The sequence below is a fragment of the Candoia aspera genome, chromosome 1 (genome assembly GCF_035149785.1).
Source record: "Candoia aspera isolate rCanAsp1 chromosome 1, rCanAsp1.hap2, whole genome shotgun sequence".
Taxonomy (NCBI): Eukaryota; Metazoa; Chordata; class Lepidosauria; order Squamata; family Boidae; genus Candoia; species Candoia aspera.
This window is the reverse complement of record NC_086153.1, coordinates 283,358,957-283,377,445: the sequence shown is the minus strand read 5'-3', so window position 1 is coordinate 283,377,445 and position 18,489 is coordinate 283,358,957. Positions and strand designations below refer to the sequence as shown.

Genomic DNA, 18,489 nt, shown 5'->3' with positions numbered 1-18,489 from the left:
GATTCAATGGTGTTGATGGAGAAGACTCAATCCTTGTTGCACAAGCAAGGGTGAAGACTCTAAAATGTAGCAGGCATAGGGAATGGCCTTGAAGGACAGGAGAATGAGCTGCCACCAAGGCAACGATCAGACAAGCACGGCTTGGGCCCATTCCAAGAAACAAATTTAAGAAAACACCTCAGAAGGCCTCTTCCTAGTTCACACAAAGATAAAGTGAGGGAGGGGGGAAGCACATTCAGACTTCCAAGATTCAGTTACTATAGCTGTTACAATAAAAGTCATCCTGACCTATATGAAATTGGTTTCTTAGTCTGATCTACTTTAGAGCCACAGAACAGCCACAGAACAGACATGACATGCTGGTTTATAGCGGGCAGCTCTTAGAGGAATCTAGATAACCCAGGCAAACCAAATCAGACAGCAGGTAATAAACTAGATCCGTTTCTGTAAAAAATAGTCAGATTTTTAATTAGAGTCAAGATCTGCCCATTACAGGTTCTGATTATGCAATCCTATATATTTTTATTTAGAAGTAAACTTGATTGAGTCTGAAGGTGTGTAGATATTTTATTATTAAAGTACTGATTTTATATAAGAAAAGGCATTGTGTAATTGTTTTAGTTAAAATATGAACATGAAAATATAAATATTTAATATTTAAAAACTGAAAATGAAAAACAGTGATTCCAGTTATTTTTTTCTCTGCTGTTTCATACTTTTTATGTATAAAATATTCCAATATGATTGTTGCACAGACTCCACCCAAAAAAACTGAAGAGGAGGAGGAAGAGGCTGAAAAACATCCAGATCCTCTACACCAGATTATTCTTCATTTCAGTCGGAGTGCTGTCACTGAAAGAAGGTAGCTTGCTTGCTTGCTTGCTTGCTTGCTTGCTTGCTTGCTTGATTCCTTCCTTCCTTCCTTCCTTCCTTCCTTCCTTCCTTCCTAATGCCACTCAACTCCATGAAGAGCAACATAAAAAAAATACAGTAAATTGGACCAAACAAATTATAACAAATAGCTAGAAACTAATTGCAAGATGGCAATGCATACAACATATCAAAACATAGGATATCACAAACAAGAGAGTTCCACCTACCCTATGCCAAGGTCTGGCAACACAGCCAAGTTTTCTTAAATAACCTTTTTTTTTTTGCTTTTAAAGAAACTGAGAAATACCAAGTTGGACATGACATGTTTGCATGGTCATTTTTAAAATGATGTTTTCAGAAGATTTTGTTTTAAAGGAAAAGGCGATATTGTGCCATTTTAATGCATCCTTAATCTTAAAAAGATTTAAGGAGCAAAAAGAAAGATAATGTTAAAAGTTTAAGACATACATCTGTTTAGGATTGAGCCTGCAAGTTTCCCAAAATCCTTTTAACGCAACAATAATAAAGCATTTAGAATTAATGAAAGTTTTCTGTTATTGTAGCAAGTGATTTTGTATCCGATATGATCAGAGATAATCATCAGCTGTATAGCAAAGCCATGGCTAGAATCTTTGTAAGCATTTCCAAGGCATAATAGAAAAAAACATTCTCATGTGAGGTAAATAGATATATATTTCAGTTGTAAAAGCACTTGGTAAATACGTGTTTTAATAAAAGATCTGACATGGAATTTATTCTTATAAACTTATAAGATGGTATCATGTATCATGGGGTTGTAAGAAGATGAAAGTTTCTCGGCTTTAATAATTACTCAAACTTCAATTCAATAACCTGTAACGCCTCTTCAGAAACAGCTTTATATATATATAAAATTCCCTTCTCACCCCTATGGGTGGTATGTGTCTTCCTCCATCTTGGGTCCTCTACCAGAGGCCTGGGAGTTTGAGGGTTCTGAGAAGTTATCTTAGCTGTTCCTAGCACTGCACTCTTCTGGACAGAGAGCTCTGCTGTTGCTCCTGGATCTGTTGGAGCCACTCTCCCAGCTTGGGGGTCACAGCCCCGAAGGCTTCTACCACCGCTTGGACCACTTTGGGTTTTACTTCCACAATCCTCTCTAGTTCCTCCTTCAGGCCCTGGTACTTCTCCAGCTTCTCATACTCCTTCTTCCTGATGTTGCTGTCACTTGGCATCGCTACATCTATCACCACCACTGTCTTCTGGTCCTTGTCTATTACTACAATGTCTGGTTGATTGGCCAGTACCTGCCAGTCTGTCTGGATCTGGAAGTCCCACAGATCTTAGCCCTGTCATTCTCCACGACCTTCTGTGGAATCTCCCATCTGGACTTGGGAGGGTCTAGCCCATACACTATGCAGATGTTCCTGTACACAATGCCAGCTACTTGGTTGTGCTGTTCAGTGTATGCTGTTCTTGCCTGCATCTTACACCCTGCCACTATGTGTTGGACTGTCTCTGAGGCCTCTCTGCACAGTCTGCACCTCAGGTCCTGTCTAGTGTGGTAGACCCCTGCTTCTCTGGATCTGGTGCTTAGTGCCTGTTCTTGATCAGTGCTTCAGTGCTGTCTTTTAGTCCAGCCATTTCCAGTCACTTAGGATTTCCCAAAGTCAGCCACCTCAGCTATCTGTCGATGGTACATCCCATGTCTTGTCTTGCCATGGCACTTCCTCTGCTTGATCTTCCTCCCATGTCTGCTGCTGCCTCAGGCATTCTCTCAGCAGTTCATCTTTGGGTGCCATCTTACTGATGTACTCCTGGATGCTCTGCGTTTCATTCAGGACAGTGGTTTGACACTCACCAGACCCCGCCTGCTCTCTTTCTGGCTGATGCACAGTCTATGGATGTTGGACTTTGGGTAGAAACCTCTATACATTGTGAGGAGCTTTTGGGTTTTCACATCAGCAGCCTCCATGTCCTCCTTTAGCCAGCTCACTATACCAGTAGGGATCTGATGACTGGCAGGGTGTACGTGTTGATGGCATGGATCTTGTTCTTCCCATTGAGCTGGCTCTTCAGGACCTGTCTTATCCTTTGGTGATATTTGGATGTTGCTGTCTTCCTTGCCTCCTCATTGTGGTTCTCATGTGACTGTGGTACTAAGATTGATGGGGTGGAACTACCAGTGGGCCACATAGCAGACATCCAGACCAAAGTACTTGTAGCCGGTCTGTATGTCTGCTAGGTCGCCCACTGGTAGTTCCACCCCATCAATCTTAACTACCTTCCCTCTCTTTACTACCATCCGACCACACTTATCCAGTCTGAATGACATCCCAATGTCCTCACTTTAGATCCATGTCAGGTGGATCAACAAGTCGATGTCTCGTTCACTCTTAGCATACAGCTTGATGCCATCCATGTAGAGGAGGTGGCTGATGGTATTTGCACTCTTGAACTTGTATCCATATCCAGTCCTTATGATTATCTGGCTAAGGGGGTTCAAGCCTATGCAGAACAGCAGCAGGGACAGTGCCTCAGTGCAAGCTGTCTTGAGTTGATTTCTAGTGTTGTCTTACACAGTCCCATTGAGTTCTTGAGGAAGGTCCTTCATGTCCTGTTGACTTTATATAGTGCCAGGCATTCACAGTTCCATGTGTGTGGCATTGAGTCACAGGCTTTCCTGTAGTCAATCCAGGCTGTGCTCAGATTGGTCTTTCTAGACCTTGAGTCTTGCACGACTGCTCTAACTATTAGGAAATAGTGTTTGGAGCCTCTGGTGTTCCCAATGCCCTTCTGAGCTGTGCCCATGTACTGGCCCATATGGTCCTGTAGCCTGGCAGCTATGATGCCTGCTAGGACTTTGCATGGTGGTGGGGAGGCAGGTTATTGACCAGTAGTTGGACAGTTTTGTTCCCTTGTGGGGGTCTTTCATGATCAGCACTGTCCTTCCTTGTGTTAGCCAGTCTGGGTGGGAGCCTGCTGCCAGCAGCTGGTTCATCTGTGCTGCTAGGCATTCATGCACTACTGTTAGTTACTTTAGCCAGTAGGTGTGGATCATGTCTAGGCCAGGTGCTGTCCTGCTCTTCATGTTCTTAACTCACTGTTGAATGTCTGCTACTGTGATGGTGACTGGTTCCTATTCTGGAAGATTGCTGTGGTCTGCAGAAATCTTAGAACTGGTGTTATGTGTCTTCTCTTTCTCCCATATGTTCTTCCAGTACTGTTCAGTTTCTGCTGTTGGGGGCTCTGCTGTTACTGTGCTGTTGCACTGCAGTTGGGAGTACACCTTGGATGGTTCTTTGGCGAACAGGGCATTTATCTTTTTGGCCTCTACTTCTCTAGTGTATCTCCTTAGCCTGGTAGTCAGTGTTGTGAGTATTTGTTTAGCAGTCTCTAGGTTTCAGATGGAGTCAGGCCCTTGTACTTTTTCAGTAGCCAAGTCTTATCTTTAATCTCCACAACCTTCTGTAATTCCACTAGCTGACTAATATGTATATTTCGTATCTTTCTACAGCAAACTGGAAAATGACCCCTTGTACAGTGCATATTCAGCAATGATGGCAAAGGTGAGTATCTAATTTAAATATCTACCTGAAAACAATTATATTTAGAATGCCATTTCTTTTTTTCAATATCTGAAATCTGTTTTACAATTTTGACAACTGAACTGCTGTAATGATTGCCTATCCTGATATACTCAGACTCACAAGCAGGTACTTAATGATATCTGATTTATTAAAAGAATAGTATGCAAATACAGAGAAAGCTGAGAATGAATAAAAGCGCCCCAAATACAAACTAAAAACCCTCGGCTCGAAGCGTAATCCCTCCCCTCACCCAACTGCAGCAACCACCCCCCTCCCAGGTGCTGGTAGCCGTTTTCCACTGATCCTGGGAAAGCAACCTTGAACACATGAGATAACCCAAACACATTCCAAACCAGCAGCCAACAGATAACAACTCCCCGAAGTGGAATCCTCCTCCCTCCTGAGATCACACACGTATCAGGCAAATGACATGGGAAACGTTACGATGTACCAGGAACATTGGAACAGTGAACATGACATACTGCCCCCCCCCCCAAATACTACGGAGTAGGTTTCATAGGATAAGCTGCATGAAAATGCCTAACTAGAACAGGAGAGTGAACATCATGGGCAGCCACCCACTCAGGGTGGGGGAAATGTTTCCAGAGGACAAAGTACTGCAGGGTGCTACGAAGTCTGCGGGAATCAAGGACCTCCTTCACCTCAAAATGCTGTTGCCCGTCAATCATGATGGGTGTAGGAGGTGTGGGTTGGACATGCCAGCGATCGGAGTGGATGACAGGTTTGAGCAAACTGCAATGAAAAACAGGATGTAAGCGTTTCAGATTGTGTGGCAAGTCCAATTTAAATGTAACAGGGTTAATAACTCCAACAATGGGAAAAGGACCAACAAACTTGGGAGCCAACTTTTTAGAGGGCTGAGGAGATTTAATGAACTTGGTGGAAAGGTAGACCTTATCACCAACTTTGAAGGCAGGCTGGAGCGCTCTCTTCTTATTGGCATGGAGTTTGTAGGTGGATTGGGCATCTGCCAACGCTTGCTGAATGACCGGCCAGGAGTCACCCAGGTGCGCAACCCAGTCGGAAGGTGAAGAAGGCAGAGAAGTGGGTTGCGGCAGATCAGGAATAGGGACGAAATCTCGCCCAAACACAGTACGGAAAGGGGTGTGGCCCATGCTTTGATGTACAGCGTTGTTGTAAGTGACTTCGGCAAAGGGCAGAAGATCCACCCAATTGTCCTGCTGATAGTTTACAAAGGCTTGCAAGTATTGTTCCAAGGTTGCATTAAGAGCCTCTGTAGATCCGTCAGTCTCAGGATGCGACGCAGTGGACAGCGCCTGTTTGGTGCCCAGCAGTTTCAAAAATGCCCGCCAAAACTGGGAAGTAAATTGTGTGAAGTCTGTACATGTGGACTAGGAAGAGGCGAGCTAACTGTTGAGCCGACCGGATAGAGGCACATGGAATGAAATGGGCTTGCTTAGAAAAGTAGTCTTTCACAACCCAAATCACAGTCTTTCTCTGGCTCGGAGGCAAGTCGACAATAAAATCCATAGAGATTTCCTCCCAAGGACGTGAGGGGCTGGCCACTGGCTGCAACAAGCCTTGCGGCTTACCCCTCTTCCGTTTTGACATGGCACAGACAGGGCAAGAAGCAACATAGTCTTTGACATCATGCCTCAACGTAGGCCACCAAAATTGGCGCCGCACCAGGTGTAAGGTTTTTACAAAGCCAAAATGACCAGCCACTTTATCATCATGAGACCTGAGTAGGACCTCCCTTCGCAAACTGTCAGGGACATAGAGACGGCTTTGCTTCTATGCGAAGCCTCGGTCAAATGTAACATTGTCTCTATTCACTTGCAACCAAGTGTCAGATTTCAGTTCAGAGAGAAACTGTTGTTGCAATTGAGAAGGGATTGACAGCCTCCCCCCAGCTGGTGAAACTGAACCTGAGGGCAGCTGCACGCGTGTCTGGCTGCGAGTGACAGCCTGCATACCCAACTGAGGTTCTGTCCACAATGTGCCTACCACATCAGGTACGGAGGTCGAATCCTGGGGCAGGCGGGAAAGCGCATCAGCCAGGAAGTTCTTCTTACCCGGAATGAACTTCAACTTAAAATTAAAACGGCTGAAAAATTGAGCCCAACGGATTTGTTTAGGGCTGAGCTTATGGGGTGTGCTGAGCGCTTCTAAGTTCTTATGGTCTGTCCAAACTTCAAAAGGACAGTTGGCCCCCTCTAAAAGGTGGTGCCATGCCTCCAAAGCTGCTTTGATTGCAAAAGCCTCCTTTTCCCAAACATGCCATCATCTTTCTGTCTCAGAAAATATGCGGGAGAGATACGCACAGGGTCTGAGGCAGCCAGCAGCATCTGCCTGCAACAAAAGCACTCCAATGGAGAAATCAGAGGCATCCACTTGAACCACAAAAGGTTTAGTGGGATCAGGGTGTTGCAGGGTAGGCTCAGCCATGAACAGGCTTTTTAGCTTGTCGAAAGCCACCTGGCATTCAGGTGTCCAATTGAGCAATGCTCCCAGGTTCTTTACCTTGCGTGTGTCCCCCAGACCCTTTGTTCACAATAAGTCAGTGAGAGGCAATGCAATTTCTGTGAACCCCTGGATGAATTGGCGATAATAGTTGGAAAATCCAAGGAAACTTTGGAGCTGCTGGCGAGTGCGCGGGCGCTCCCACTCTAAAATGGCTTGGATCTTTGCAGGGTCCATTTCAATACCCTTGTCAGAAATTCTGTACCCCAAATAATCAAGTTGAGTCTTATGAAATTCACATTTAGATAGTTTAGCATAAAGCTCAGCCTTCCTCAGTTTGCTGAGCACCTGTTTCACCAAACGCTCATGTTCTTCCATCGTTTCAGTGTAAATTAAAACATCATCCAAATAAACCAGTACCCCTTTGAACAAATGCTCATGCAACACTTCATTGATCAATTGCATAAACACCCCAGGTGCCCCTGCCAATCCAAACGGCAAAACTTTGTACTGGAAAGAGCCCAGAGGACAATTGAAAGCAGTTTTCCACTCATCCCCTTCCTGTATGTGGATACGGAAATACGCCTCCCTCAGATCCAGCTTAGAGAAGATTTTCCCCTTGGCCAGATGTGCTAACATGTCTTTTATTATTGGCAAAGGGTATTTGTTTAATATCAAAACTGCATTCAATCCGCGGTAATCTGTGCAAAGTCTCAATGTCCCATCCTTCTTCGCTCGGAATAAAACAGGTGCACCCACTGGTGAATTAGCTGGTTCGATAAAACCCCTTGCCAAATTTTTATCCACAAACTCCCTCAGCGCTGCCAGTTCTTTTTGGGTCATGGCATAGATTTTAGGCTTGGGCAGTTGGGCATTTGGGATCAACTCTATGGCACAGTCAGTTTTCCGATGCGGTGGGAGTTGGTCCGCCTCCTTCTTGCCAAACACATCTGCAAAGCCCTGGTATTGCTCCGGCAACCCTTCTAGTGGGATGGCTGCAAAACGCGGAGTTGCGGCTGCTGCCCTCCCCACTGCAGCCTCTGAGGCGTCGTCTTCTTCAGGAGCTTGATAAAAACCATCCCCAAAAGTCAAAGTCCTGTGCACCCAATTTATATATGGGTTTTGTTGGACCAACCAAGGGATCCCCAAAATGACCAAAGGACCCCCCACTGGCGCCACTATGAAAGGCAGCCCCTCCCGGTGGCTACCCATTTGCAACGCCACCATGCCTGTGGAATGGGTGACTGGCTTTCCCCCCGCCATAGTCCCGTCCAGTTGGGTAAAAATCATGGGCCGTTTTAACAGAAACTTGAGTAGCTCCAAAGCAGCCACCACATCAGGGTGCATTAAGCAACGTGAGCACCCTGAATCGATCAACGCCCACACTTCCACCATTTTTGTGCGGGAGCCCAACTTCACCTTCACTGTCAGTGTGGGGTAGTTGCCACTCACCGAAACGTGGTCGCGCCCCTCCTCTACCACCTGCCCAGCGGCGCCCTTTAAAGCAAGTGGCTGGCATTTCCCGCCGGCTGGAACAGCTCGGGCTCCCCCTCGTCCCCAAAGAAAGGGATGTCCTCAGCCTCGGTCTCAGCCAACGCTGCCTTCATCTTCCTGGGCAAGGAGGGAGATTTCCCTGACGACTTTCCCGGATGCTCCTCGGTCTTTCCTTTTGGGCACGCCGCTGCTTGGTGTCCTTCCTTCCCACATCAGAGGCATTGCCCCTTTGCAAAACGGCTCTCCTTCTCCTCCTGCCAGGCCGTGCACCCCATTCTGCCCATGGTGCCCGGGGACTTGGCCACTCTCATCATAGCCATTTGCTTGGGACCCTTCTTGCTTTGTGCAAACTTAGCGTGGGCTTGCTCAACGTTCTCAGCTAGCTGGATCCAGTCGTATAGGGTAGTAGGATCTGCTCTTCCCAACGACCATCTCAGCAACTTGGGTCTCAGACCATCCTTAAACATTTCTATTAAAGTCGTTGGCGACCAATCATCCACCTTTGCAGCTAAGGCTTGGAATTCTAGGGCATAATCTGCAACAGACCTTGATCCTTGGATCAGTTCCCTCAGAATCACCTTGGCTTTCTCTTTAGCTAACCGGTCAGCAAAATGCAACTTGAGTGCCCACAGGAATTCTTCGAAGTTGTCTAATTCCAGGGCATCCACCTCAGTTAATTGGACAAACCAATCAGCCACCCTCCCCTTCAGTTTGGTGGCCACAGCATTTATCTTAGCCCTTTCAGAAGGAAACAGCCTCCCAAACTCCTCCATATAGCTTTTAGCATTGGTCAGGAAAAATGACAGCTTAGTAGGATCCCCATCAAACTTGACAGTGAAATCCCTGTATCTTGCGCCCTGCGGGCTCCTCTTCCTCTCCTTCTGCCCAGCCCTTCTTTTGGACACCGGGGATCTTCCCTCTCGGGGGGGGGGGGGGAATTTGAAACCCAGACTTTGGGATTTCTCTTCCCATCCTTATCTTTCCTCCTTCCTCTGTCTTCTGAACGGGGGCGATGGGGACGAACGTCTGGGACTGCGGGATGGTGATCCCGCCCAATGCCTCCTCCGATCATTCTTCCTCACACCCGAGGGGGGGGGGGAGAGATGGGGACAACTGTCTGGAGCGATGCTCCCTTCCCTCTCTGTCCTGGTCCCACAACGCCAATGATATTTTCATCATCATTTCTTCCAGGGAATGTATCCTGGCTTCTCACCCTTATAACCTCTCAGGGGTCTCGGAGTCCTCCGACCCTCTCTTATCAGTCCTGGCTACGTTCGGGGACAGTGGGTACCTCTGCTTCCAAGATGTCTTAGACGTCCCTGGTAGGGTTCCCTGTTCCTCATCCCACATCACCTGATCAGCCGGCGATTCTTCTGCTTTCTTAACCACTTTAGATTTCACAGTTTTCCCTTCCGCTGGACTGGAACTCGAAGTCTCCGGTAGGTCCTCCGACTCCGGAGTAGGGACCTTGTCCCTTCTCTTTACCGTGGAGTCCGGCTCCCCCGCACTCGAGTATTCACTTTCCCCCGAGTAAGGAGTAGGCTCAGTCATCGCTAACTTTATTTCCTCACAGATTACTCTGGAAGGATGTTAACGGTAAAATTTTAGGATTCTCAGCTTTATGTAATGATTGCCTATCCTGATATACTCAGACTCACAAGCAGGTACTTAATGATATCTGATTTATTAAAAGAATAGTATGCAAATACAGAGAAAGCTGAGAATGAATAAAAGCGCGCCAAATACAAACTAAAAATCCTCGGCTCGAAGCGTAATCCCTCCCCTTGCCCAGCTGCAGCAACCACCCCCCTCCCAGGTGCTGGTAGCCGTTTTCCACTGATCCTGGGAAAGCAACCTTGAACACATGAGATAACCCAAACACATTCCAAACCAGCAGCCAACAGATAACAACTCCCCGAAGTGGAATCCTCCTCCCTCCCGAGATCACACACGTATCAGGGAAATGACATGCGAAACGTTACGATGTACCAGGAACATTGAAACGGTGAACATGACAACTGCTTGATCTTAGAACTGTGGAAAGCTGAAACCCAATATGGGGCCTTGCATAGGCAGCTTCTAAGTGCTTGCAGGACACATATTTAGATTTTCAAAGTGTCTAATTATATTAAAATAATATACAGCATTTTCTATTTGTTACAGCCATTTTATTGTTACTAATAAATAACTATATCAGCAAACCATCAAACATAAAAAAGCCACATAAAGAACAAAGCTAAAGAAAGAACTAAAACTATACGACAGCAAATTTTAAAGGAAGAACTGCACAGTTTAGAAGTATTCCTAGTAGTAAAAGATAAAGTTACCTTTGAGTTGAGCTGGATTTCATAGTGTTTTCATGAACATATCTCTAGCTTTCATGGCAGTAATATAAAAGTTGTCTATCACTGCCTTGTTCAGGGAGATCTTTTCTTTTCTGTCTGGGATTTCCTGGTGATCTTCCATCCAAATACTAACCACATCTGACCATTGCTTAGCTTTTTCTAGATCAGCCAACATTATATATAATACATTTGTATGGTGAAAGAATGATGTAGAATTTTAAATAGTCATATTCAATACTTTCATTTCCAAAGACTTTTATCTACTCAGAGGTAATCCATTAATAGTTTCTGCTAAAAAAAATGGAGTTTGACTAAAACTTGACATATTTGACTAAAATTTGACTAAGACATTTCTTCATTAAAGGTTCTTCAACAGCTGCCCTGATGATAATTAATCTGGCTCTTGATCTTGTCAATTTAGATCAAGGTCACCCCTAAATGTAGAGATTTCCACAGTGTATTATAGGATCTTAATTTCCCTTCTTACTTCTTTGGCACACATAGATATTCTTATCCAACCCTTTCTTCTCTGTTTACTCAAAAAAACACTGAACCCTGGGCAAAATCATGGCCAGATGTAAACATGTATGTATTTCAGTATATGAAAACATATGAAAACATGGCATGGAAGAAATGCCAAAAGATAGGAAAAAAAAGTCATACATGAATGAAATGTAAGTAAAAATAATATTACCAAACCACCTCTAAGTACTCCTTTCACTCTGGTCATTCACTTTTGTATACAGCTCTATCTGCTTCTTTCAACATTCAAATCATGCAAGAGGCAACATGCTACCTTTCTTCTAGAATTTGCACATTGTAACTTTATCCATCATTTCCCCATATTTAGTAGACATTCCACTAAAGTCTATACATTTATCTACTTACTCTATTTTGGCATCATTTTCCTTTCCAAACACAACTTACTTGGTCTTTGAGACATTAATTTCCAAATCCATACTTCTTGTTGCTTTTTTTTTTGGTGCTTTTGAATATTGATACCTCTAAGATCACCACAATGATTGCTCATCTATATATTCTTAAATAGATTACATAATCAAAGGGACACCAAATTTTCTTGTCTTATTCCCTGCTCAGTGATGAACCATCTTAATACTCTCACCAATGCATTGCTTTGTTGATATACTACTCTTACCACATTTCACATCCAACCTTCTTATTTATGCAAAACATTCCATAACTCAAGACTATCCTTCCTGTCAGATGCTTTTTCTAAATCAAATAAACTTTTCACCTACTTCTGAAAAAAAAAGTTTCATTTCTATCGTGCTAATTCTTTAGGTGCCTACAGTTGTACATTCATTTAGGAAATTAGAAATCCTTTATTTCTGTACAGAAAGTAAGCAACTATTATCATGGGGAACAAGCTTGGAAGAAAATAGTGAAGGCTTGTATCAAAGGAAAACTAAAAAAGAAAGGAAAACGTTAATAAATACTGCTCATTTTCTTAAAGGGAAGGCTTAGATGTAGACTGAGACCACCTTTGCATTACATGTTTATTGGCAACCTTATAATGATATTGCAATCAAATGAAGAACTACAAAAGAGAAATTTTGATCTTAGGCTTGCAATTACCCTTCATTCCTAGAGGGTTTTTTTTAAAAGACTTTGGTTCTGAGAAAGCCTATTCAGAAGAAATTAGTTTGAAAATACTCCTTAGACTTAGTTGCATTATTGTGTGAGAGATTGATGAACATGCCTGAATGGAATTAATTGTCCAAATGGTTATCATCATTGTAGTAATCAGAGAATAATAAGAGGAGAAGCTAATGGAAACAGGAATTTAGACTGTGAGATGGTTGAAATTTGGCTTTTTAATCTGTAAAGACATTCCCTTTGCTTAGGTATGGCATTCCAAAATGGCACCAGCCTGCCTGCATCACCTTTTCTGGGGCCCTACTTGGTTCACTGCTGAAGGTGGGAGGGTGGGGGTTAGATTTGTTTTTATTTTAATTCTTAATAATGGAATCAAATGAGGACTAAGCATATTGCATCATGAAACACCGGCCTCTAGCATCGGGCAAGTCTGATTTTGTTGTACTTCCTCCTCCTTCTAATAGTTCAGGGAATTAGAAAGATGTCTGTCTGAGCCAATTTCAAACATTATCTGGACATTCTGGACATTCTTGTTGCCTTTGGCAACAGGGTCTGCATATCTCCATCAAGATCATCTTCCTTACTTTCTATAACCCACTAAGGAAAAAAAGCAGAGAGAGGCAGAGGAAAAGGTAGTCAGGATCTGCAGGGGAAGCTGAAGGGACATGGGGTGGGGGTGGGGGGAAGGATGGCAGGGAGCCACATCAGTTTCATTCCTAGCAAATGAACGTTTTGCGACTGGCCAAAACTGTCACGACAGCCACTTTATAACAAAATCGTTTTGTATGTAAAAAAATAAAAACCATTTGATGGAACGATCGATTCTCTGCTTACAAAGAGTAGTTTAAAAATGTGTTTGACTTGCTTTCTGCTTATTCATTATCTGAGCCTGTTTCTTTCTAATGAGAAAAGAGCTGTCAGAGTGAACAAGATGGTGATGAAGAGGAAGAGGAAGAAGAAAAGGAGAAGACATTTGAGGTTAGATTAAAATATGAAACATAATTTGTATACTGTGGCTCCTAGAAATGATGCAGTCATTTGAAATACGGTGCACGGTGTATTCAAATTTTATTAGTTACACAGTCATGATTACATTTTCAGGTATTGCCAGTCATGCTTGTATTTCTTTCTACTTACATTTTTTTCTTTCTTCCTTTCACCTTAATTTCGATCTGCCTTTTGTTCCATATAAAAAGACAAACTGCTTACTGTTCTTTTAAAATTTAAATTGTTCCTTTTGAAGCATTTATTCCATGCCTATTACTGTTTCAGTTGTGGGTGTAACCTTTTATACAAATCGGTTATGGAAATTATTTTAAAAATAAGCCCTTAACAAATGTGGCTGCGTTAGAGTAATTATAATGGCTGATTTAGTCTTTTAAAATACGATTTTTTTTATCCTGCCTTTATTATTTTTACAAATAACTCAAGGTAGCGAACGTACCTCATACTCCCTCCTCCTCCTATTTTCCCCACAACAACCCTGTGAGGTGAGTTGGGCTGAGAGAGTGACTGGCCCAAGGTCACCCAGATTTAATAGATTTGTGATAGATTCTCTTTAAAAATTTATTGTTTTTAAAAGTCTATTGTTTTTAAAAGTCTTATGGTTTTTTATACTGTTGGCAGATACCACAATATGTTAACCCGTATCTGTATTCTGACACTCAGGAAAAAGAAATGGAAAAGCAGAAAACCCTTTATCAGCAATCCCGACTCCATGAACGTGGAGCTGCTGAAATGGTATTACAGATGATCAGTGCCAGCAAAGGTAATGCCCTAAAAATGGAAGGATTTCATTCTATCTTGAGAGAAAAGAAAGTCAGTCACTCATTAAACAGAATTAATATATTAAAAATTCCCTTCTCACCCCTATGGGTGGTATGTGTCTTCCTCAACCTTGGGTTCTCTACCAGAGGCCTGGGAGTTTAGGGTTCTGCACAGTATCTTAGCTGTTCCTAGCACTGCACTCTTCTGGACAGAGAGCTCTGATGTTGTTCCTGGGATCTGTTGATGTCCTAACAACCAGGAAACACACTGAGACAATGAACTGGTCTCTAATATTTATTGCTAGTACTTAACAGGAATCCTAACAAACTGAAGAAGCGTGGGAAAAACCCAGACATATAACCCCCAAGGGTTAAGGCGGTCCCGATCTGTGTCTCTTTGAATGGCTGAACAATTCATCAGTGCTACGCATGCGCTTGACAGTCTGGATGGGAGCCCCCTGCTCGCCATCCTTACTCATGACAGTTGGAGCCACTCTCCCAGCTTGGGAGTCACAGCCCCAACTGCTCCTACCACCACTGGGAACACTTTGGCCTTCACTTTCCACATCCTGTCTAGTTCCTCCTTCAGGTCCTGCTACTTCTCCAGCTTCTCACACTCCTTCTTCCTGATGTTGCTGTCACTTGGTACCGCTACATCTATCACCACCGCTGTTTTCTCATCCTTGACTACTACCACAATGTCTGGTTAATTGGCCAGTACGTGCCTGTCCATCTGGATCTGGAAGTCCTACAGGATCTTCCTATATATATAAAATGAAGCTCAAAACATGTGTTTTGGTAGTCTCTTTGTGGTCCCAAATCTGGATTCTACTCCCATCTTCCCAATTCATTTAAGAAAACCTGTAATTATTTTGTTTTTATCTCCTTGGTCTACTTAATATTTTCATCCTTTGCAGTTTTTGTTTTCTCCATTGTTGTTGTTTATTTAGTGGCTTTCCTTGAGTTGTTTTCATAAGGTTACAGTGAAGAAGGTAGTTTTATTTTTCCTAAAGAATGTCTGAAAACTGGTGACTATATCATCTCATGGACTTTAGTAAACTCTGCTATATTTTTATTCATTAGGTATGAAGTAGAATGAACCATCAATGAGTTGTTCATTGGGAGAAAGTACTAGAAGCATCAGATTTGGAGAACCTTATTGTGCCTAAACCTTTACATATCCGCTTTGCCCCAACTCTATCAATCATCCTGTTATGATCATATAGTCCCCTGGTGCCAACATAACATTACCCTTAGGGAGACCTGGTTCTCTTACTTTTGGCTTCCACCATATCAGGATGATTCACTTTTGTATCTCTGTTAGTATTGTTTAACCTCAACTAACTTACTTCCATCATTCAAAATTGCCCTCATCTTTAGCTTTAGCTTTCACCACACCTAACAAAAAAACCTCCAAAACAAAACAAAAACAACAACTCAGTATTCATTTCCTCCTAATTACAGTAGGACTGAAACAGCAGTCATGGTGATCCTATACAGCATCCTGGTAATCCTATCCTGATCTATCTATCTATCTATCTATCTATCTATCTATCTATCTATCTATATATATATATATATATATATAGAGAGAGAGAGAGAGAGAGAGAGAGAGAGAAGACAATATATGTAGCTCAGGGTTGAACTGTGGAGTCCTTGGTGCTCTCTGAGCTTGGTTGTTTGCTTGCAGACATTTCATTACCCAACTAAGTAACATCATCAGTGCAAGTAAGTATGGTTTTTGCTCCCTGTTTATATACAGTAGCTTGCCTTGCCAGATTTGGTGGGGGGTTTTCTCCTTGGTAAGAAAACGGTACCCTAATCAAGGAACTACCAAGGATAAAACCATACATACCGATAATGTTACCTAGTTGGGTAATGAAACATCTGCAAGCAAACAACCAAGCTCAGAGAGCACCATGGACTTCACAGACATTTCATTACCCAGCTAGGTAACATCATCACTGTGAGTGTGGGGGGTGGAGTTACTCTCTGTTTATATACAGTACCTTATCTATACTGCTTAGGGCAAACATCTCCAGTACTAATGGCTGTAGCTGCCCTGTTTTGGCCATGGTGTGGGAGGAGGAGAGAGAGAGATAATGTGCCTCAAATCAGTTGTATATAATCAACATACTGATGATACTTCACCCCAAACCAACAGATGAATCTGCACCACTTGGATTTTATATTTATTTTATTTTTATTATGTCGGTTGTTTGCGTTGTAATTTATGCATTTGATGGTTTTTAAATTGTCAGTTTTATTGTAAACTGCCCAGAGCCCCACATTTTGCGGGAGATGGGCAGTGATAGAAATTTGAACAATAAATAAATAAACAAACAAACAAACTTGCCCAGCCACCACCTGGACCCAGGTCTATAGCCACTGAGTTAGAAGAGAGGACTTGAGGCAGATTGCTGGTACCCCTTCTCTTGTAACAGCCTACCCAGGAACCCCCATCAAACCTTCCTGGTTTCCCTGCCCAACACAGTCCCTATATAAATGTCAAGGCTTCCTACAAAATGCACAGCACAAAGTGAGCTTGTGATTACAATCCTATCTATTAGATATTTAGCAGATGAAACTGCTTTTGATCTTGCTTTCTTTATGTTACACTGTACCAGTCAGAAATGTACACAGAAAATGGGAACCATATCCCTTGATGTTATGTGCATAAAGCAGAGAAACAGAACTTCCTTTCAACCTAGCCTAGCTTTAGAATATTCTCTAAAAGACTCTGCATGTATGTAAAAACCTATAAGTATGATTGCACAGCTAACTTCCTGAAGAACCAGAGTTACAGGAAAGAATCTGTCTATATCTTGACCATTATATGAAAATATAAAGTGTATTTTATTTTCAGAAATCTTATTCTGACATTGGTTTTAGCTTTAGTTTTACTTTTTCCTGGGACCAAAAGAAGCGATAAATATTTTTAAATATATAGTCTAAAAGATGCCATTAGCATTTTTGTTAAATACTAACTTCATACACAGCATTGATTTTAAACTTGGAGAAATGCTTAGAACCTTTCAGAAACATCAATTTTTGACTACAGTTTAATTACTGTATTCCTGATTGACAGGTGAAATGGGACCCATGGTAGTTGAAACCTTGAAACTCGGCATTGCTGTTCTAAATGGAGGTAACTCCGTTGTTCAACAGGTAACCATATTCATAGTTATGCAGTCATTTCCTGGGATGCATATGCTTTTAAGAATGTTAAGGGTGAAAGTACCAGTTTGCATGCAACTTTACACAATATACCTTTATTTATTTGTACACACATATGTTTTTACATGCAAAACTTCTGAGCAAATAATGGCTGTCTCAGGCTATTATTACTCTCTGTATTGCACCTGAGCCCACTGAGTAATGTCCTTCACTTTCAGATAACATTGCAACTACCTCAAGATAAAACCCAGATTTAATGTGCGATCTCCAGCATGACTTGGGCCTTCAATAATTTGGAGGCCGTGAACTCCTGAACATCCCCAGACTCAGTACGAGTGGGAGGCAGGTTAAAATCCCCAAGAAACCCATGAGTCGTGGGATTCAATTCCTAATGTGTCCATGTAATCCAGCAGCTCAGGCAGGGATAATGCTGCACAGCTGGGAAGATGATGCAGCAGCAACAAACCTAGTGCTCCTTGATGCCCAACTTCTCTGATAAGGTTTCACTTCTAGTTATTTACAGTGCAGAGCCTCTGAAAGCCATTAAGGACTCTCAGATGACAACTGCCATTCCCCCCACCTCCCTACCCTGGGCTCGGAGCTGGTGGAATCTCAAAACCTGGATGAGCACATTTCCAACATGGGGCCCCCACTCTGGGCCCAGCAGGTCTTGGCTATGCAAGCCAAGTTGGCTGACTCCTGAATGATCAAATCATGGATGAGGATGGATTTATATACACCAAGCTGGTAATTAATAGCAGTCAGAGACATCAAGGACCTGATCTCCTATCCTAAAAGTACTTTTATTAAAGACTGGAAATCTCTTATGGACTTTTTACTGAAAATGGGGGGGGGGATGAACTGGAGATCTATGGATTGGCTGATTAAAAAGGGTTGAATATGGGAAGAAGGGAATTATGATGTAATTTTAATGAGGGAGGAGAGAGACTAAGTTTGTTTGTAACTGCTGTAAAGAAGATTGGAAGTTGCTTCTTTATATATCATTTGTTCTTTTGTTCTGTTTGTATTTCTTTTCACACTTTTGTATTTTTTCTTTTTCTTTTTTCTAATCTTACTCTATATTATTTCATGTTTATCTTTTACTTCTGTGAAAATACTTAATAAAGATTATATGTTTAAAAAACGGATATGATCACCTATCCTCAGGGGTGAACACTGAGGGCTGGCAGGTGGAAATTATCACAG

General features: G+C 42.6%; 1 protein-coding gene across 1 annotated transcript in view; it reads left to right on the top strand.

The window, feature by feature from the left end:
* RYR3 (ryanodine receptor 3) overlaps positions 1–18,489 on the top strand; it is a 346,984-nt gene that overhangs the window by 283,304 nt on the left and 45,191 nt on the right. Inside the window, exons 77-81 of the mRNA XM_063289977.1 lie at positions 756–862; positions 4,367–4,418; positions 13,253–13,318; positions 14,009–14,108; positions 17,195–17,274. Coding sequence (XP_063146047.1) covers positions 756–862; positions 4,367–4,418; positions 13,253–13,318; positions 14,009–14,108; positions 17,195–17,274 — 405 coding nt within the window. The remainder of the gene's footprint in view (positions 1–755; positions 863–4,366; positions 4,419–13,252; positions 13,319–14,008; positions 14,109–17,194; positions 17,275–18,489) is intronic.